The 21798-nt window shown below is 59.6% G+C and overlaps 1 protein-coding gene across 2 annotated transcripts in view; it reads right to left on the bottom strand.

Annotated features, from left to right (window-relative positions):
• SKI (SKI proto-oncogene) overlaps nucleotides 1–17015 on the bottom strand; it is a 55195-nt gene extending 38180 nt beyond the window's left edge. The window contains exon 1 of one of the 2 annotated variants that reach the window (XM_086342502.1): nucleotides 15278–17015. In XM_086342502.1, the coding sequence (XP_086198628.1) occupies nucleotides 15278–16246 (969 nt within the window). In that variant the 5' untranslated portion in view covers nucleotides 16247–17015. The remainder of the gene's footprint in view (nucleotides 1–15277) is intronic. The other variant, XM_086342503.1, reaches the window with a different exon arrangement.
• Nucleotides 17016–21798: the final 4783 nt, after the last annotated feature.

Raw genomic sequence — 21798 nt, 5'->3', positions numbered from 1 at the left:
ATTTAGAACCTTCTGCCAATAGCTAGACCCACAGGTACTCCTGGCAGAGCCTGCACTGGCCCAACACTGGCCTCACCAAGGAACTAGCCTCAAGCTGGGAGGGGCTCTGGGGACACAGGCTTGATCCTCTCCGGAGGGCCATGGACTATGTGGGAAGACTGGAGGGCAAGGTGGCTGTGGCCCAGCGTGTCTTTAAGGTCTGTCTTCTCCTAGGTGCCCGTCCTTGCATTCAGGCTCTCACATCACTCTGTGGTCAGCAGCTGACAGAGGCAAAAGCTCTCAGCAGGTACAGTGCACTGGAGCCGTCAAGGACTCCGCCCACGCTCCCTGGGAGGCTGTGTCCCCAGCACAGGGCACAGAACTTGGGGTCACCTTCCCAGCCACAGAGGCCTTGGGCCACCTGTTGGGATCGTGACCCCCAACACCCCCCCCCACCATGACCCAGAGGACCTTCAGACCATCAGGTCACACCAAGGGCAGGACCCCAGCCTGGAACAGTGACTACTGCTCTCAAAACACTCACATTCAAAGCTCTGGTTTTCCCAGTAGTCATGTATGGATGTGAGAGCTGGACCATAAAGAAGGCTAAGCGCCATGAACTGATGCTTTCAAATTGTGGTGCTGGGGAAGACTGAGCACCAAGCACGGGCAGCAAGGAGATCAAACCAGTCAATCCTAAAGGAAATCAATCCTGAGTATTCATTGGAAAGACTCGTGTTGAAGCTCCAATACTTTGGTCACTTGATGTGAAGAGCTGACTCACTGAAAAAGAGCCTGATGTTGGGAAAGACTGAAGGCAGAAGGAGGAGGGGTGACAGAGGATGAGATGGTTGGATGGCATCACTTACTCAATGGACACAAGTCTGAGCAAACTCCGGGAGATGGTGAAAGGCAAGGAAGCCTGGCGTGCTGCAGTCCTTGGAGTCACAAAGAGTCGGACACAACTTAGTGACTGAACGACATCTTTCTTATTAGGGCAGCTAAAATGAATCAACACTTGTTATTATTTTTTTTAACTTTACAGAGCTTTCAGAGATTTGAAGTAGAATAAAGATTCGTTTTTAAAATGGGGAAAAAAGGATGGCTTTCAATCTTCTCCATTCCACCTCAAACTGAAGTAACAGGCACCTGGAGGGCGTGCAGCCCACCAGGCGCCCTCCCCTCCTGACCCCACGTATCACATGGGAACCTGGGAGCATCCCAGGCGGAAAAGCGTGAGTGACCCCAGGGCAGGGCACATCCAGGGCGGAGTGAACAGAGGCACAGACATAGCCTCTGGGCTCAGAGTGAAATGGCAACAGATGCAGCCCTGTGGGAGGCCCAGGACAGAAATCAGGGGGAAGTGGCTCGGGTCTCATCCATGACCCACAAGACGAGGAAAATGGCCCAACTTTCACAGGCAGCGAGACCCTCTACTGTCAGCAGCCACCGACTGCTGCCCCACCGTGACACAACCCTGAGACTGGAACCCACCCACCCCTGGGGGCTCCTGCTGGGGGGCAGGTGTGACCACTCAAGGGGCTGCATCTGTGTCTAAACCCCCAGTGACCAGCTGCCTTACAGTCAGGAGGGGATGGGCCACAAGCTGCAGGGACGTGTGGGGGCGTCGGGCAGGGGTCGGGGGTCAGAGAAAAGCCATAGGGAGAGACTGAGTCCTTAGCAGGTGGCCCAAAGAGGATGACTGAGGCATCAAATAATGGCAGGAATGACCACAACACTGTCTGGGGCTAATCTGGTGACACCAATCAGCCGGAGGAGGAGGGAGGGGAAGAGGAAGGAGGGTGGGGGGGAGGGGAGGAGAGAGAGGAGCAGCAGGTCAGGCAGCATCCTGGAGGGACAGCCAACCCACCAGGAGCAAGTTCACGGGAAGCGTACACTGCCAGGGTCTAAAGTCTGCCCACAGATTATTTATTAACCACAGAGGGAAGAAGCAGACTCACCACGAGTGTGAGCGAAGCTGCCATCCCCGAGGGGAGGGGGGCTCCAAGCCTGCCACTGACACCAGCCAGGAGACACACCCAGCACGTGCCCACAGGACAGCTCCTCACCCTTCAGATGCTGCATCAGGCAGGACCGCAGGTGGGGAGATCTCAGCGGACAGGCTCAGGCAGAGATGCCAGATCGCAGGGCCCATCCTAGTGGGTCCTGGGCAGAAGCAAACTGCTGCGGGAGGGCTGAGTGGACGAGGAGCATGACGGCACTGCAGCCGGGGCCCCACGGTCACACACCAAGGACCACAGCGTTAGACACTCTCCCTCCAATGCAGCAGGACAATGGCAGTGAACCCTGGGGAATCTGCCTCAAAGCTTCACTGCAGAAAAGCTTCACTTGAAAACTTCTTATAATAAAAAAGCCCCAGGGACTTCCCTGGTGATCCAGTGGGTAACACTCTGTGCTCCCAGTGCAGGGGACCCAGGTTCAATCCCTCATCAAGGATAGATCCCACACACCACAGCTAAAAGATCTTGCGTGCCACAACAAAGAACCGGTGCAGCCAAGTACACAACAAATAAAAAATAAAAAGTCCTGAACCAAGGAGAGGCAGCAGATTCACCAACAGGTGGCTGGCTGCTCCTCTGTCCACAGGGGCGTGGAAGCCATCCGCAGGGGCGTGGAAGCCACCCCCTGGTGTAAGGACACAAGAACATGTGCCAAGGGACAGCAGTGCTCTGGGGACACCCAGCTTGGGCAGGGCAATGACATCTTGCAACATGTAAGCCACACTGAGTGGTTTTTCTAAATCGGACCCAAAAGCATCAGAAATGGAACAAGAGCAGCATGAAAAACCTCTCAAAATTCCAAATTTCCTGAACAGTAACAAACCCTAGTTTGAAAAACAGATCTCTGATTCTGTTCGACTCTCTGCAAGGGTGATGCATAATCCAGCATGTGAGGACCTGTAGCGAGAAGGAGCAGGTGGATGGGATCCCCACCCCTTGCCAACCCCTGGACCCTGGCTGCTGCCCCTGGGCTCCTCCCTCCTGAGGCTCTGCCCCAAGAGCAGGACGGGAACGAGCGAGCCTCCCTAAGAGGGTTCTTGACACACTGCCTTGTTTCTGCTTTCCGGAAATCCTCATCTTTCTGGGTAAGAACGGCTCTGGGATCAGTGCTGCTCCACTGAGACTGAGGCTGCCGATGAGGCGCTGACCACTGCTGGCCGTTTACCCAAGTCCCCATGTGAAGAGTTACCCCCAGTCTTCCCATCTTCCCATCTGAAAACCCGAACCACCTGCCCTGCTCAAACAGGATGCGGGTCCTCCGTCTGTCCAGGGGTCCACCTGGGGGCTGCACCTGACAGAGAAGGGACTCCCTCAGCCTGTCACCAAGCACCACACCGCAGTGGACACCTGGGTCCGCACACACACGCCTGGCTGCATACAGAGCCCAGGGGACCCAGGACAGGCGGCTCCCAGCATTCTAGCAGGACCCCACACCGGTTAAACGCACCAGCACCCGCCTCACCTGGGACCAAGCGTGGAAGTCAGCTGAGACTCTGCAAGCCCATCAGGGCAGCCAACATGGGCACACTGACCACACACTGCACAGGCCCCAGGCTGCCCAGAGCTGCTGTTGGCACAGGGAGCCTGGCCGCCCGGTACACTGTGTGCTCCGCTCAGAGCACCTGCTGGCACCCGTCCGCTGGCCCGCTTGGCTGCAAGGAGGCCACTGTGCCAGCCTGCGTATGCCCACACGTGGGCCCGGCCGGGCTCCTGGGATGCTCCTGTCAAATGCCCCGGCTTAGGAAGACAGAGAGAGGGCCGGGCGCAGTGCTGGGCCTTTGTAATGACCAATGAGAGGAGGCACCCCACTCCCCCACCCACTTTACAGACGGGGACACCAGGGCCCCAGGAACTGCCAAAGCCTCTAATACCAGTGGCAAGTTGCCCGAGCCAGGATCCGGCCCCAGGAACCAAGTGGGTATATCTGGTTTCTTTAGGGAAAAAAAAGCCAATGTTTTTGTTTTTGCCACACTACGTGTCTTGAAGCACCTTAGTTCACCTGACCAGGGATCAAACCCATGCCCTCGGCAGTGAAAAGGCTACATCCTATCCACTGGACCGCCAGGGAATTCCCAGCAATCAAGTTTAAGGATCCCTGCCCCTAACCATTAAGCAATGCTGCCTCTCTAGACTTCTAGGAACTTGGACTTCACCAGAAATACAAAAAATTATACTTGCTAACATCTGCACAGAGAAAATGGGGTAAGAAAGAGGTTAAAATTAGATCCAAAGACAGTGCTTTCTGCTCACTGTGGGCAGCAGGTGGGGCAGAGGGGGGCCCTCCCACCCCAAGCGGTTTCCAACTTCTCTTTCTTTCTTCAACCAGAGCACAAAGAGCCACCCTCACGAGGTCCCTGCAGGCCCTGCCCCGGTTCCCACCACCGGGCCTTCCTTTTGAATCCAACCAGTGGTGTCACCCCCACCCAGCAGGCAGACCTGGCAGTATTTGCAAAACAAAAATCGAGGACCCTCCTTTCAAGAGCTACGCGGCAGGGCGCCCTCACACCGCAGACTCTCATCAATATTCAACAGCTAAGACAAAGTGGACAAAGAAGCAGAGGGCCACTTCTCCAGTCCCTAGCCTTCGGGTCCACTCCCACTCCTGCTCCCGCAAGAGGCCAAGATGGGGGCGTCTGGAAACCAAACATCTGGGTTGGTTCAGAGGCCACTCAACTGCTCAGGCAATGCAGCCCCGGGGCTGGGATATGGGCAGTGCGGGCACAGCCCACCCTGGCCAGGGCCACCAGTCAGGGCCCGGAGCAGCCTGGTCTGCCTGGTCAACCAGTGTCTCCCGGACCACCTGTCACTGTGGCCTCCTGAAACCAACGGAGACAAACGAGTGGAAATCATGGTTGGAAGCTGGGCTGGACCCAAAGCCTAGGAGAGGGGCACATGCACCAGTCATTCAGGAAACTGTGTCCAAGGCAGAGGGAGAACGCCAAGTGGCCGGTGGTCCTGGGCGTGGGCTCCTGGCTGTCCCGGAGCCAGAGGGAAAGTCCACATCCAGCCGGCAGGCTCTCCTGCCCAGAGCTGCCCTCAAGCTAACCAGAACACAGGTGGGTGTCCCCCTGCTCTGGGCCCAACACGCAACCCCCGTGTGGTGACAAGATTAAAAGGCAGAGACTCCGGCCTCTGTGTGGGGAAAAGCATGAGACCACCGCTTCCTCTCTTAAGAACTTTCTCAAGAAACTGGGGCAGGACATAGACTCCAGAGAGGACAGTCTCATGTCAAGCTCACCAGCTAAACCTCAGAGGCCAATGTACTCACACAACCAACAAGCCCATGACAAGATGCTCAACACACAAATCAACAGCACAGCGAGACAGCCTCACGCCCCTCAGGACCAATACTGTCAAAACCCAGAAACCAGTGCTGGCGAGGACACAGGGAACCCGGGACACGGGGCACCACTGCTGAGGAAGCCAGTACAGGGTCTGCTCAAGGAGCAGACGCAGAGCCACCGTGTGACCCAGCAATTCCACCTGTGAGGACGTGCCCAGCAGAACTGAGAGCAGGGACCTGCCCCACGCACAGCAACCGAAACACAGAAGCAACCCAGGTGCCCGTCGTCAGATGACGGACAGACAGAATGTGGTCCATCCATACGAGAGAACAGGATCCAGCCCTGAACAGGGAGAAGGTCCCGACACTGGCACCTGCTCCAACGTGGACAGACCTCAGGACACGATGCGGAGAGAAACAAACCGGACGTAAGAGGAGACACCCTACATGATTCCACGTCTCTGAGGTCCCTGGAGGAGTCAGAGTCACAGAGACACAAAGCAGGAGGGTGGGGGCCAGGGGAGGGCGTGGCGGGGAAGAGGATAAAGTCCTGGAGATGATGGTGGGCACGGCTGCCCGACAGCGATAATGTGCCCGATGCCACTGAGCTATGCACTTAGAAAAAGGAGGAGGATGGTTTTTATTGTAAGTGTCATTTTACCACAATAAACAACACACACACAAGGAAAATTATAGGAAAAAGAATACTAAAAATAATAAAATAGCCAACTCCTTTAGGAAAAAATGAACCAATGAGATACTCCCTTCAACAAGACTATTCTGAATGACAGTGACTAAGGCTGTGAGGATGGAGGAAGGTAGGCAGGTACCTGATGCTGTTAAAAGGGAGAATCTTGGCAACAAAATCAAGAATCCATGAAGACGACCTGCCTCTCTGGGTCAGAGTCTCCCAAGGGAATACCCAGAGAAGTACAGGCACCCTGTGTGTGAGCAACCAAATGGGACAAACGGAAGCGCGACCAACAAGGCTGGGAGCTCGCTCTGAGCCGCCAAGTCTTCTATGAGAGCCTCAGCTCAAGTCCCGGGCATCAGAGGAGATGTGCCTGCAGCGACCACTGACCTGAGGCCCCTCAGGACACAGGCCCCACCCTCCCTGCAGAAAACAATTGAGCGTGACCTCTGACCCAGACACACATGCACACGTCTGCAGCAAGGACGCACCACAGTCCCATCCATGGGTGCCCGCACTGGAGGCCCGACGCCCATCACACAAGAGCAGGGACCAGCCCCAGCTACGAGGTGGGGGTGAGGGCCACAGCCGCGCTGGACGCAGGTCAACACAGGGCGCTCAGGATGCTGGAGTAGGGGGGCTGGAAGCTGGCAGCAGGTGTACACGGCCTTCCACATGGCTGCACTGAGGCTCCTGGGAGGAGTCCACATTAAGACACTCTCTGAAGCCTCTTGCATAATAACAAAAACACAGCCTGGCCCTGGATGTGAAAGACATTCCAGGACCCTCAACACCACAGACTGCTCACCAAAGTGCTCCATGGCTGCCCACAGGCACAGCCGTGCACAAGACACACGTGTGCACAGGGGCATGGATGAGGGAGGCCAGCAGAGCCACGTCTGAGATGCGGGATCTGAACACAGGCTGGGGACCCGCAGGCATTCCGACACTGTTGTCAACTTTGCCAGGCACGCTAACAGCCCCAAGGTAATGATTTTCCACGATTCCGTATCTGTGAGACGGATACTGAAACACTCACGTGTGAAATGATGCCTGGGGTCTGCTTTAGCGAGAAGATTGGGGGAGATGAGTGAGATGAAAGCAGTGTAGCACCAAGAATGTGTCTGTGAGCCCCTTCCCCACTCGCGGGCGCCTGAATCTGCCCTCACACCACCACCCGCTGTAAGTCCACACACATGCTGGCCCAGTGGGTGGTGGGTGCTCACCGCTGGGCAGGAACCTGCCCTGGGATCACCGTTTGGGCTCACTCTGCTCACCCCTCAAAACTTAACCAAGCAAAGGCAGAGGCCCAGGTGGCTCTCCCTCGAGCCCCTCAAAAGGCTTGCACCCCATCCCTCCCCCACTCACAGCCGCCTGCTCTGCAGGGTCCCGGCCAGAGCCTCTGTCACATGGACTCCTGAGAGAAATCGCAAGGCGGTTCAAGAGAACATTTAAATCCTAACTGCGTATGTGAAACACCCGGAGCTCAGATAATAAAACCTGGAAGGGACACTAAAAACCACAGAAGACCTGGATGACTTGAGACCACCTCAACGACAGCAACAGGAAAATTAAAGCAGATCCTCCCCAGAGGGGAGAAGAGTCCAACACGAATCCGAATCCAACAAACAGACCACATGTCTCCTCTCCCGCAGTAGAAACTGGACACCAGGCTGGGTGGGCCGCATCGTCAGAACTGGGTTGGGGGGCGGGGGGATGTGCACGGCAGCAGGAGGGGGGCCTCCTTCCTGGAAGTGGGGAAGGAGCAAGATTGGGAATTTAGGAATTCCGGGTCTGCTGGGCAAGGGCTGTAGCCTTGGTCCTCTGCGCTCCTGCCTGTCGGTACACTGCCGGGCTCCAGCTCCACTGCAGGCAGCCAGACCCCAGCTGGGAGGAGGGTCCCCGGGTCCACCACCCAGGAGCCCAGGACCCTTCGGCCACCCACACCCGGGCCACTCAGAACCCAGTTTAACTATTGGAGCCGCATGGAGCCAGCCCAGGGCCTACCCTGTTTTCACAGTTTAAGGAGCTTTGTAAATGCAGACAAGACCCACTAGGGTCAGGCAAGCTGGGCGACACTTATTACATACAAGGATGTTAAAAAAAAATCACAGTTTTGATAGTTCTGCAAAAAAAAACTTAGCAAATTTACAACAAAACTGTCAAGTAATTAAGGCTAGGCACTTCACACATGAACTTAAACTGCTAATTAAAATCCCCTCGCTTAATTGACTACATTTGCATATCATTCAACATGGGAGTATAATTTTTTTAATGGTTTGGGCAACGTGGTTCTAACACCAGGAAGTGGGAGGCGGCAGGTGGGGGGAGCCAGCAGCCTCTGCAAGGCCAGCCTGCCCTCCCTGGACGTGCAGAGGCTGCACCCCAGGGACTACGCCAGGCCTGGGGTCCCCACCCCATGTGGAGGTAGAGGCAAGGCCAGCAGAGACTCCCCGCTGCCTTGACCTGGAGGTGGGGCTGGGCAGGAGCTTCCAGAACCACCTGTGGACACATGCACCTGCCCTCCTCCCAGGGCGGCACCGCGGCCCCCGCCCCACGCCCCACCTCCTCCAGGGACTCAGAGAACACCTGAGACACACTGGCCCCACTGGGGGCGACAGTCAGACCCAGACAACCATGGCAGCTGGGCTGGGAGGCACAGGAGAGGCCAGCCAGGCCCCATGGCTCTCTGTGAAGACTCTGCAGCTCTCTGTCCATGGCCGGACCCGTGGGTCCCTGCAAGAGAAGCCCCAGCCCCACGCAAGGCAAGGGGATCCCCAGGACCAAGGGCCCCTCTTGTTCCAGCAGTTGAAAGGCAGCAAGAGGAGACCATCAGGCCAACAGGACGCATCCACGGGGGCGGGTGGGCGGAACCATGACAGCCATGAGAGAACCACCAGCACCACTGGAGACCACAGTGACCCCAGTCAGTGAGCAGGTCAGGCTCTGAAGGCAGCTCACGCAGACCGGAGGACTGCAGCATAGCGTGTGGATGCTGCACCCACCCACCAGGCCTGAACCACAAACCAGAACCATGGGGTCACGAGAGAGCCAAGGTGACAGACGTGCACAGAGAAAGCTGGCCACACACAGGCCCAGTCACAGCCCCCACCCCCCTCCAGCCCAGCAGGGCCGCCAGGCTCCCCAGGGCTCAGGGCCCTCTTGGCTGTCACTGGCAAGCGCCACGGATAGAGGGGCTCTGGTACTGGGGGTTGCGTACTGCACACAAACCTGGACCCTCAGCCCTCCTGGAACGCTATGTGGCCCAGGAGATACATGAGGTGAGAGTGGGGTGCAGAGAAGGCCCAGGTTCCAGCCAGGTCCTCAGACACCAATCACACCGCTGGGCTCCTGTGAGGACGTGGCCAACAGCTCCTGGGGCAGAGGGAGGTGGGTGCAGGTACATGGGGCCACCAGTGGGTGACCCCCAACATGCAGGTGACCCCCACCTGCAGTCCCGAAGCCCAGCCCTGTTCCTCACTGCCGGCCCTGTCCCAGGGGTTCAGACCCTCCCCATCACATGATGGTCACCTCCACTCAGCAACACCCCTCACAGGCGCTCAGGGGTTGAGTGAGGTCTCACGGGTGCCTGGGGCCCTCAGACCCCCTCCGCTCCAACCACCCGCAGTCCTGCCAGCCCTCAGGCCCAGTGGCTCCAGCTTCCTTCCCCCACAGCCAAAGCCCCCTCACCACCCGTCACCACATCTTCTGTGACAGGCAGCATGGTAGCCCGAGAAGCCTGTTTTCAACAAGAGACATTCCTTTCAGAGTAACCAACCAACATCCAAGCGGAAGCCACGTCAGGGCCTGTCCAGGTGGAGCCGTCTCTGAACCCCAAGCAGCCCTGAGCCGGGGCCCCACAGGACGGCTCCATGCACTCCAGGGAAAGCGCCAGCTCCTTCCTTTTCTAGCCAGCAAGCGCCAAGCTGCCAATAAACCTTGACATTAGTGATTTCATGTCTCCATGAGTCATTCGACAAGTATTTATTCCGGGCCCGGAACTGGGGGCCCACACGAAGCCAACAACACAACCACAAACACACAAGCCCCAGGTCGGCCGCAAAAAGGTCTCCCCGGAGAGCCCAGACCGCGGGGCAGGCCCGACCGCTGCGGGCTGCGCGGCCACAGAGCCACGCCGAGACTTCCTGAATTATTATCTGTAGCTGCAAAATCAAGAAGTCGCAGCGTTCTTCGAGTCTTTCTAAGTGAAAAACGTAAAATCAGAGGAGACTCAAACGCTGTAAACCCTATAGCACCCCGGCTGCTCCCGGGCCACCAGAGAAGCCGGCCCTGCATGCACAGAGCTGGGTCACAGCACGGGCTCCTCCGGCCGTCCTGGGACCCTGCAGGGCCCAAGCCACACCAGTCAACTGTAGACACACAGCCTGAGTCCCCACCCGCCCCACTCCACTCACATGAACACAGAGACCAGTCACAGCTCTAATCCGACACCAACAGGAACCCGCCTCAAACCCCACGGTGACAGCTTCACACTCCCAGAAGTGACTTCTCATCCCTTCTTGGGGCTCTGACAGGCCCCTGTTAATCCACGGACACGTGTGGCCAGGAGCTCCCACCCGTGACCTCGGGGCCCAACCTCCCCCAAACACGCCCCATCCCCATGTGATGGGCATCCGGAGGGAAGGAAAGAAGGAAGCAAGCAGGGCCCTGGGAAGAGTGGAGGCTTCTCCCTCTCCCGCAGCTCTCACAGATCTTAAGGAAATAATTCAGCCTCTGTATTTTGACTCAAAACAAAGAAACTTTTTAAAAACATTTCAGTTGAAACTTGCATAATTCTTCCAGTGGAGAAATCCTCCCCAACTTTCGCAATCCTTAGAAAGAGACACATTATTGCTGCTTGTGTAACAGTCTCTGGGCCACAGAGAGTCCGGCCGGCGGCCACCGACACCTCCCGCCAGACGGCCAGGGTGCAGGGCCCGGAAGCACCGCCTCCCCCAGGCCCTCCCGGCGCCCAGCGGTCACCTCCCCAGACTTCCTCGTGGGCCTCGCTTGGCATCTCAGACAGACAGTACTCAGACGGGCTGTGAGCAAGGTTGGGAGCCAACGGCTCTACTCTCAAAGCCCTGCATTGGTCGAGGGTCCCCAGACGGGCAGCAGGGACAGAAGCAAGGGCCACTCAGGGACCTTGCTGCCCCCGGCAAGCCGACAGCCCCGCCCAGTTCCAAAGAGAAGTGCTGGAAACCAGCAGGATGGCTGAAGACGGGCTGATGGGCAGACGGCCCCGACCTGGAGGACCACTTCAACACAGCCCTGCTCACCACACGCAGACAAGGGCACTCGGCCGGCCCCCCACACCCTCCCTCACTCACACTCGGCTGACCAGCTGTTTCCCGTTTGATGAGTCCCGGGCCTTCGCTTTGGGGCCTTCACCAAGGACCAGCCCAACTTGCTGATTCCATCCTCCTGCATGCGGGGCTGGGCCCATCCAGGAGCCTGGCTGCAGAGCATCACCCAACAGCACCCCACCTTCTCGGCAAAGCGTCAGGAGCCAGGAAATCACAATGGTGCCCACAAAAACCTCGAGCAAAGCCAGTGGACGAAGGGACACTCAAGCCTCTACACCTGTGCCCAGACTAAGAGCATCTGTAAGCCTAGCCCCACGATAAAGAGGAGGTGCTAAGAGAGGCAGGCTGGCCAGAGTCCCTTCCAGCCCGATGGACGTTCTTGACACCATCTCTCCCACGGCCATTTGAGCTTGACCATACAACACGTGCCCACTTAACGGAATCCCTATGGCCTATCTCCCTCACCAAAGCCTCAGCTGCTGCCCAGCAGGGACTGTCAGAGTCCACGCTCCTCCACACTGATGGCCTGGCCATCCCCAGGTGATGGGGGAAACTGCTCCACTGCTGGGAGTTCACACAGACTCCACTCTGGACACTCACACAGCACGGGGACCCTCAGTCCATGAGCCCCTGCCAGGCAGGCAATTCTGTGGAAACACTCCTGCAGGGACTCAGCACTGAAGGAAGAAGCCCCATGAGCAAACAGCATCCCTGGTCTCCAGCCTGGGAAGCAGGACCTTCGGAAGGCGAGCAGTTCCCAACGGCCTGTTTCTCGATCATGCAGGGGCCCGCCCAGTTCCAGCCCCAGGGGGGGCAGTGCAACCCGGCCACCCACCTGGCCCACGAGCAGCCATCCCTCAAAACGAGGGACACATACCAACGCCCCCTCCCTGACTGACAGATCTAGCTTAGTCCAAGGGCCATCAGATGAGGGATGGAGTCGATCAGACAGAAGACAAGGGAGGGGGCATGGGGAGGCTGAGACTCCCACCTCACTGCTACACGGTCCGGCAGGGAAAAGACATATCCTTGCCCACCTACAACATTCGTCACCCAAACACACCTCCAAGACACCGCCAACAACTGCTATGCATACTGTCCCCGTCTCAACACGCAGAAACTGAGGTGCATGCTTGCTCAGTCAGGCAGCCAGGGAGGGACAGAGCCAGGACACAGGAGCAGCCCCGAGGAGCTCACAGTCAGACCCGCCCAGCGCAGGGCACCAGGGTCCGGCAGCCCTGACAGTGGCTAGATGGCCGGAGGCATGTCCTGAGGGCCCCCATGGTGTGAGGGGCATCACTGAGGAGCACCCCCCGGGCCAGCATGCGCAGACACACCACCTTCAAGGGTTTCCAGGCTCAGGCTGGAGCCCCATCCCCATGCTGGAGTGACCACAGGAACCGCCACCCTGCTGTGCTCAGGCTGTAGGCACAGCAGGGCAGGTGAAGGCAACTGGGCCCCAGGACCCCAGGAGGCCCCCGTGCGGCCCCCTCAGTGCTGGCGGCAAGAGAGCCAGGTGACCCCCGCAGCCCTCAGTGCCTAGGACAAACATCAGCTCACTTCATCTCACAGGAACCTGAGGCCCCCACAAAGAGCAGTTCCAGCCCGTTCTCTGTTGCTTTTTGTCCTAGGCCTCAGGAGATCAAAAATATTAAAATGAACTACAGAAAGAAGTGGAGAAATCAAAATGTATCCCATGAATAATCTGTCAGGAGTGGGTGGAGCAAATAGAGGCCCACAGCCTGGGGAGGGGGTCTTCCCTGCAGCTTTTTCCCCTGAACTCCCCATGAGCTCCCCACCCTGAGGCCGAAATCCCCTTCCCACTCTTGGGGTTGGGTGTCCCTGGCGCACAGACAGGCTGTGCTGGGGAGACCTGTAAAGGACCACACAGCTCAGGACTCCCGAGTGCACGGTCACAGAGCCAAAGCCATGGGCAGAGGCCAGAGAACAGGACAACTGAGCTGGGGGTGACAGGAGAGCACAGGAGCCAGCACGGACAGTGGCACAGCCGAGGCCTGGACGGGGGCACATGGGATCACCGGCCCAGACTCCACTGTGACAACACGTGGTACTGACACACAGCCTGGAGACCCCAACCTCTCAGGATGATCACATCACCATCAGCATCCCTGAACCAACGAGAGCTCTAAGCACCACTGGCAGGGCACAAGAGGAAAGGGTAGCGCCGACCGTCTGGGGAATCACCAAACACCAAAGCTCGCTCTGGCCCCTTTTCTGAGGCCGCGGCTCAGGGGGCCGTCTTGCCCACTTGCCTGGCAGTGCCTGGGCCCATAAGCTGAGGCCAGGCCTTCCCTGAGCCTACGGACACTCATGTTCAGAACAGCAGGGCCTTCTGCAAGGGAGCCAAGGCCCCGGCCTGCAGCTGCCACAGCCGACCCCAGGAAGACAACCACAAACACACATGACCCAGATTCGGACACAAACACAGACACACCCTGCAGACAAGACCGTCTCCTCTCCACCCTGCATTAAGTGACCTGCCACAGCCTTTCAACCACAGGCTTATCCAGGCGGCCAGAACCCACCACAATCCTGCACACAGGGTGCCCTTGGGCCACGATGGCTGTCGAGGGGGCAGGCACCCCAAACAGAGAAGCCCCCAGTTCACTGAGAACACCCCTCATGCCACACACGGCCAGCTCCCAGTCTGAAACGAGAGGCCCGATCAGCCTGCTGGGACCTGCCACCAGCACCCTCCCCCACCCACAATGCCCACTCAGACCGTCCCTCCTGCCCAATCCCAGCCCTGGTCTGCAGACAGCTGCCACCTGGGTGCCAGAGGAGCCGAAGGCAGGAACACCAGCACATCCACAAGCACACACGGGCCTCCCGAGCGCAGGCGACAGGCCTGGCTTCCCCTCCCCTCCTCCGCTCCCGGAGACTCTGACACTCCGCTGGAGGGGCGCCCAGAGAAAACCGGGCGGGAACATCTATTCACAGATTTGGAAAAAAAAGTTTGATGCAATAGCTGAATTAATTAGGCCTCCCAAGAATAGCAGAGCCAATGCAGCATTCTGTGTGTGCAATTTAATAAGCCTGGATACTCAAAAGAAAAGTTACAAATACTTGGGGAGGGGGGAGGTGCCATGCAAAGCTGGTGTGGACCCCAGTGAGAGGCCAGGAGCTGCCAGGCTGGATCACACGGATCCACTGTCTGGCGAACAAACAGACCCCAGGCCAACGGCCCTCCCCACCGCCCTTTGCCTCTCAGAGGAAAGGACAGAAGAAAACGTGCACGTCCAAAACAAACCGCAGGCCAGTGGCTCCCCTGACACCCAGAGCCTCAGGCGCCCGCTGACCAGTTCCCGATCCCGGTGCCAAGCGGCCCTCGCCCCCACACAGGGGACTCTGAGACTCACTCTCTGGCAGGCCAGGCACACACACAAAGCTGGAGTCGCCGAGTCTCGGCCCCCGGCCACCACGGCCCAGACACCTGGCTTCGCTTTGGAGTCTGTCTCCCAAGACTTCAAGGCACAAACAGGCCCTGCCCAGCCAAGTTCCGCCTGCTGGGGACACGGGCAGGCTCCCCTCTGTGTGCCAGCCCGGGAGTGGGAAGGCCAGGGCGGTTCCCTGCCCCCCACTCAGCCTGGACACCCCCCTGGTCCCCAGGAAGGCCTGGGCTGAAGGCTCCAGACTGGATCCGGCCAGGATCAAACTTCCTGGGACTAAGGGCAAAAGAGGCCTGCCCCTCCCGACCCAGCTGGGCAACAGCTTGGGCCTCAGGAGGGCTTCACCCCCCAAGCTTGCCCCCCAGGCTCCCAACCAGGCAAGGAGCTAGTCCTAGAAGTCAGACCAAAGGACCTTCCTCCTGATACGGAGCAGTCTATGGGGACGCCAACACCACCCCCAAGTTTCCACAAAACAAAACCTAGCCCTGAAACGTGTGGGGGAGGCTGAGCCCCCGACCCAGGAGGGCACCCCGCCCTCTCCAGGCCCGGCTCCCATTTCCCAGGCACGGCTGCCACGGGACACTCACCCGGGGCACCCGCCGCTTGTACTTGTTGCCATAGTCAAACTTCTCCTTGACGTCGTCCAGACAGCGGCCGAGACGCGCCTGCTCCTCCTTGCCCGTGTAGTCCTGACTGAGCAGGATGTAGGCCCGCCAGTTGGCCGAGTCGAAGCCCCAGTGGCAGGTCCGGTTTTCCAGGGCCTTGTGCGAGTGCACCACGAACTTGTGCGGCGGGTACATGAGGCGGCAGTCGAGGCACTGGATGCAGGCGGCGCTCGGGCTGCTGTAGAGCTCGGGCACCAGCAGCCCCTTGCACTTGCCGAAGCACTCGTGGTACACACGCACACTGCGCTCGCTGAGCTCCAGGCCCAGCGCCAGGCTGGCCGCCAGCTCCTTCTTGCAGGGCGGCGGGTAGGCGCCGCCGTACAGCAGCGCGTTGCACAGGCGCTCGGCGTCCGTCTTGGTGATGAGCCCGCACGAGGGCGCCGAGAAGGGCAGGATGCCCATGACTTTGAGGATCTCCAGCTGGTCGGCCGTGCAGCGCGAGCAGTAGATGTGAAGCTCGTCGCACACCGAGTTGATCTGTTGCAGCGAGAAGTCGCGCAGCACGGAGTTGAGGATCTGCGGCAGACACAGCCGCTTCTCGCCGCCCACCACGAAGCACGAAATGGTCTCGCCCTCCAGCACGGTCTCGCAGCGCTCCGTGGAGCGGTCGGACGGCATGAAGAAGGGCCCGGGTAGCACGGGCGGCGGCGGCTGGATGGCGGGCAGGTGCAGCACCGGCGGGGGTTCGGCGGCCGCGGGCACCGGCGCCGGCACCGCGGCCGCGCCTGCCTCCTTGGCGCTCTCCTTCTTGTAGGCCTCCTGCGCCCAGCGCGCCGAGAAGGCGGCCGGGCCGCCCAGCGAGCTCATGGAGCTGAGGTGGAACTGCTCCAGCGTCTTCTGCAGCCCCGGGTGCGGTTGGAAGCCGCCGCGGCCGCCCGCCGCCGCCTCCATGGTGCGCTCCGGCTCCCCAGGCCGCTCCCGCTCCCGCGTGCCCGGGCCCCCGCGGCCCCCGCCGCCGCCCCGCGCGCCCCGGCGGCGCCCCCGGCCCCGGCCCCGACCGCCCCCCGCCGCCGGCTCCCGGCCGATCACGGCCGCGGCCTCGGCCTCGCCCGGGGGCCCGAAGGGGAAGGCGGGCGGGGCGAAGGGGTCCCGCCGCTGGAGCCCGCCGCCGCCGCCCGGGCCCGGCGCCACATCCACGCGCCCCGCGCCGCGCCCGCCGCCGCCCGGGCCCCCCGCGCGCCCCCCGCGCGCCCCCCGGGCCCTAGGCGCGGGGCATGCCCCAGCGCGCGCCGCCAACGCCAACGCCAACGCTCGCGGGCCCGGGGCTCGCGGGGGGCGCGCGGGCAGGTGCCGGCGCCGCGAGGCGCGAATCGCCGCGGCGGCCGAGGCCGAGGGGCCCGGGAGGAGCGGGGGCGCGGGCGCGGGGCCCGCCGGGCCGTCCTCGCGCGGCGCGCCGCCGCCGCCCCGCTCCTCCCACCGCGCGGCGCCCGCCCGGCTCGTCCCGGCGGCGCTGGCCGGCCGCGTTGCGCCCGCCGCCGGCCTCCCGGCCCGGCCCGCACCCACCCCGCCGCCCGCGCCCGGCTCCGCGGCCTGCCCACCCGCCCGCCCGCCCGCGCGCGCGGCTTCCGGGGCGGCGGAGCGCCTGTGGGGCGGCCTCAGACCGCGGCGGCGGCGGCGGCGCGGGGCTCGGCGCACATCCTCCCGGCGGCTCGCTCCAGCTCGGACTGAGCGCCGGGCGCTGAGCTCACGCCGCCGCCCCGCCCCGCGTCCCGCCCCGCCCCGCGCCGCCGCCCCGCCCCGAGCGTCGTCTGGGGCCGCGCGTCGGCCTCAGCCGAGCGCCAGCCAGGAATGCGCCCGCCCCCACCACCGGCCAGGCTCTTCCAGGAACGCGCGCTCCCCCCGCCCGCGCTTGGCGCTCCGCCTCACTCGGCCGCATTCGGGCCCGCCCTCCGGACCGGGACTCGGATCCGCTCGGCTGATCTCGGGCCTGCCCGCCCGCGACTCGGCTTCGCTCGGCTACGCTCGGCCCCGCCCGTCCAGGACTCAGCCCCGTTCGGCTCCGTTCGGGCCCGCCCGCCGGAAGGCCGCTCGGCGGGGGCGGTGGCTGCGCCCCGGGCCCCCCATCCGGTGGAGGCTACTTCCTGCGCGGCAGTGAAGGCGCCCGTCCAGCCGCCGTGTCGCCGCCAGAGCCCAGAAACCCACACAGGGCCCCCCACCACAACCGCAAACCAGCTGAGGGGCGGGCGGATGGGGCCGGCGCACCCTCTACCGCACGCCTCCCAGCCCAGCCCCCGGGGTCCCCACGCACGTGACGGGGCAATATGACCCAAGTCCCACGCAGGACTGGGACACCGAGCCAGACGACGTGGGTTACTACAGGATGGCAACACCCCAGAGACCCCACACGGGAGACAGACACCGTGCAGACTGTTCTGGGAGTCCCCCCGAGCAATGCAGGCGCGACACAGCAACCCCCAAAGGATGACTGGCCGCAGGGCCGACCACCCCACGACCCCTCACGATGGTCCCCCACACAGCCAGTTTGTGCGCCCACCACCAGTTCCAGGGCAGGGCTTGCGTCCAGCTTACCGTGAGGCCCAGGCTCCTCAGGAACCTGGCTCCTGCCTGCGTGCCCCGAGCACGCTGGCCCGACCCTTACCCGACAGTCCCCAGGCTCAAAGAGCCATTTTACATCTGCAGGGCACCCAGGGCAGGGCCAATGTGAGACCACACTGTCCATCCTTCTGCACTCTGGCTCTATCACAAGGGACAGACAGAAAAGCGTTGGGTGGGACAAGACAAGGGCCTGAGGTTGGACAGGCTGACTGGGTGGCCCCCAGAGGAAACAGTATCTAGCAGAGTCCTGGAGGCTGGAGACTTGAGATCTAGAAGACAATTCTGGTTGTGCTTAACTCAAGGGCAGAGGGACAGTCCTGCCCAGCTAGGCAGTGGCATCTTTTCTTCCACAGGACCAGGGCACCCAAGCTGGCCCAGACACTGGAGGACACATGGGGGGCCCACAGTGTTGGGCAGAGGTGAGAGGGCCCACCCACTTCAGCCTGTGTGACCTTCAGCTTGGACCTTATTGCTCCTGACTCCCCATTGGAGGCTGAAACTGGCCCCAAACCAGCATTCCTGCCCCGGGGAGCTGACTGGGTGTCTCTGCAGGCATGGACAGGTGTCCAGAGAGGCAGCGAGAATGGGCAGAGACCCCACACCTGTATGGTTGCAAAATCTCATGGGGGAGACCTTGTGGTTCAGGGTGCATTGCTCCACGTCTGAAGAACTGACAGCTCCCTCCCATGGGCGTGAACCTTCTCCTACCCACATGTCCACTCAACACCAGGTTTTCCTATGGCTGCCAACACAGGAAAACTAGGAAAGGGGTCCATACAAAACAAGAAAAGACATGTCTTTGCTTTCGCAGACTCCATGGTGCTGGAGAAGATTCTTGAGTGTCCCTTGGACTGCAAGGAAATCAAACCAGTCAATCCTAAAGGAAATCAACCCTGAATATTCATCGGAAGGGCTGAAGTTGAAGCTGAAGATCCAATACTTTGGCCACCTGATGCGAAGAACTGACTCATTGGAAAAGACCCTGATGCTGGGAAAGATTGACAGCAGGAGGAGAAGGGAGCAACAGAGGATGAGACAGTTGGATGTCAGCACCGACTCAATGGACATGAGTTTGAGCAAACTCTGGGAGATGGTGAAGGAGGACAGGGAAGCCTGGCGTGCTGCTGTCCATGGGGTCGCAAAGAGTCAGACATGACTTCGCAAGTAAACAATATCTGGACCAAAAATTTTCTATTGTACCTGAGTCTGTTCCTTCTACATGACTTTGACTCCCATACAGGTAATTGAAAGAAGGTGGTTGGAGGGCTGGACAGGAAGGGTTTTCAGCCAAACGCTCAATTCCTCCTGCTCCTTCAGCCAAGCCAGCATTCTCAGGAGGGCCCAAAGCCTGAGGGCCCCTGGATGGGCAGTGCCTGACTCCAGGGGGCCCCCTCCCCTCTGCCCTCTGGCTTTGCAGGGCTCCAGGAAGGGGTCTTAAGAGGGGACCAGGTGGAGGAGACAATACTCCCAGAGCTTGAGAACCCAGGTTGAAGCCAAAGTGACTGTGCATAGGTGAGGGGGACAGGTGAGGAGTGAAGGGCCCTGAGATTCAGGGAAGGGCCTGGACTGGTTTGTAAAACTTCACTGCTTCAGTGAACTTTGAGGTTTCTTTCCCCGAAAGATGTTGGAGTTTCTGGAGCAGCCGACCCCACCCCAACCACCATGGGCCAGGGCTGCTGTGCCTAGAGAGTCAGCCTGGTCCTGTCTTCTCCACAAGCCCAGCTGGGGCCCCACCTGCTGACCTTCCTCCCATCAACTCATCACCACAGCTGTCCTGGCCAGTGGCCTACTCCTCCCACTGACCACTGCCACAGGCCACTCACCCCGCTGGCAGGTGGAGGGGCCAGGCCACAGGCACAGCCATGTCAGGGGGCAGAGGAAGAACCCAGTGCACCAGGCCACCTAGCTCACTCCCCAGCCTTTGCTGCACTGATAGGTATGGGTCATGCACATGTTCGCTTAAGATACAAGCATGCACTTAGGGAATGCGTACCCTGATGGGCACGAGCCAAGTTCTGGGACCAGTGGGGAAGGAGACCAAATCCTGCCCTCTGTGGCATCCGTCTCCTGCAGCCAAGGAGGCCAAGGATAGACGTCCCTGCTTGTAAGGAAGCAAGGTCATTCAGGCCCCTCAGAGGCCTCCAGCAGTTGGGTGCTGGCTTTGGAACCGGCAGCGCCCCAGGACCCAGGAGATGCGCATGTTGGCAGTGATGTGGTATCCATTGCCATGGGGAACAGCTCAGAGGCCCAGCTAGGGAAATGGGCCAGGAAACTCAGGTCAGCAAGTCCTTACATAGACGCCCACAGACAGCTTCCCTGGAGGACCAGCCTTGCCCTCCTTGGTCCCACCTGCTCCCGACTCCCTGCTCCCTGGGAAGAAAACACCTGGCCTCAAACAAGCACAGACTGCCATTATCAGGAAAGGGCTAAGATCCTGTTTATTTTTATTTTGTTTAGCGGTTTGTTTGATTTTTGGCTGTGCTGGGTCTTTGTTGCTTAGCCGCAAGCAGGGGCTACCTTTGATTGCAGTGCTTGGCTTCTCCTTGCAGTGGCTTCTTTTGCTGAAAGCTCTAGGGCGTGGCCCAGTGGTTTGTGGCACACAGGCTTTGTTGCTCTGTGGCATGTGGAATCTTCCCGGGCCAGGGACTGAACCTATGTCCCCTGCTTTGGCAGGCAGATTCTTATCCACTACTCCACTGGGGAAGTCCCTGAGATACTGTTTTAAAACTTTAAATTTGAAAAAAAAAATCATTTAAGTAACACAAGTTTGATAAAAACTTAAACCTTTTACCTTAGTTTGAGTTCCACTGAAGCAGATCCTGAGACAAAGATTTGGGTCCACACAGTGTGTCTGGGAGATGTTTCCAGGTGGGAGGAAGGTGGGCGGAGGGAAGGCATGTATGTCACCAGCCTGCCACTTCAAGCTCCTGGAACTGGACTGTGGGGCCCAGAGCAATGCCATGGGGCTGTCCTGATTGAGGTCAGAGCCCGAGGAGGAAAAAGACATCTGCTGGCCAGGCAGCTTGATTACTTATGCGATTGAGCCAATAAGGAAATGAATTATTGGTGACAAGTCAGATGGGAATTTAAGAATGGAAAGGAATAAATAAGTGCATGGCATTGGATTGGACTTATCCATGTGGACCCATGAAACTGTAAAAGTCGATGCATATTTGTACAGGCATCCATATAACCCCGGGCTCTCCCCAGGGAGAGGCCCTGAGAAGAGAGACACCCCCAACAGCAGCAAGCACCCTGAGAAGCTGTGTCTTGGCTTCTAAGTGCCATCCTCCACTAGAAGGAAGCAGGGTCCTTTGGAGAAACATTTGGTCATAGGGCTTGGGCAGAGAGAGGGTAGAAAGAGTCTGAAACATCTTACCATGTCTGGAAGTAGGGAGGTCCAAAGGATAACAGGGACTGGTCAAGAGAGACGGTGTAGCCGCTTCAAGAGGACGGGCACCCACTGGCAAGTCAGAGATGCTCACAATGGTAGGGAATCATAACCACAAAACAAAATAGAAAACCAGAGGGCTGTGCATAGCCAGCGTATTTAAATATGTATTAAAATAATAATATTTGTAACTTGAAAGTTTGGTGAGAAATGGTCTATTTGCCTTGTTTTACAGTTCTTCCCCGCAAGGCTCCCATCAACTGCAAAGGGAAGATGAGTGAGTTCCTGGCGGGGGACACTAGCAGGCACCACCCAAACCCAGTCATCCCAGTGGACGCCAGCAATCATCATATTAATTGTGACCCTGCACCACCTGAGTGCAGGGGCAGTGGGGGGCAGAGAGTCACTTCCCTCCATCCTGCCAAAGAGGCATAGCCTGCATCTGACCATGCCGAACCTCTAGCACCCACACAGAAGGACTTTGTACAGAAAGGCG

The sequence above is a fragment of the Bos grunniens genome, chromosome 16 (genome assembly GCF_055505025.1).
Source record: "Bos grunniens cultivar Pamir isolate PY7600 chromosome 16, Bosgru_T2T1.0, whole genome shotgun sequence".
NCBI lineage: Eukaryota > Metazoa > Chordata > Mammalia > Artiodactyla > Bovidae > Bos > Bos grunniens.
The sequence above is the reverse complement of the archived record's forward strand: the minus strand, read 5'-3'. Positions and strand labels throughout refer to the sequence as shown.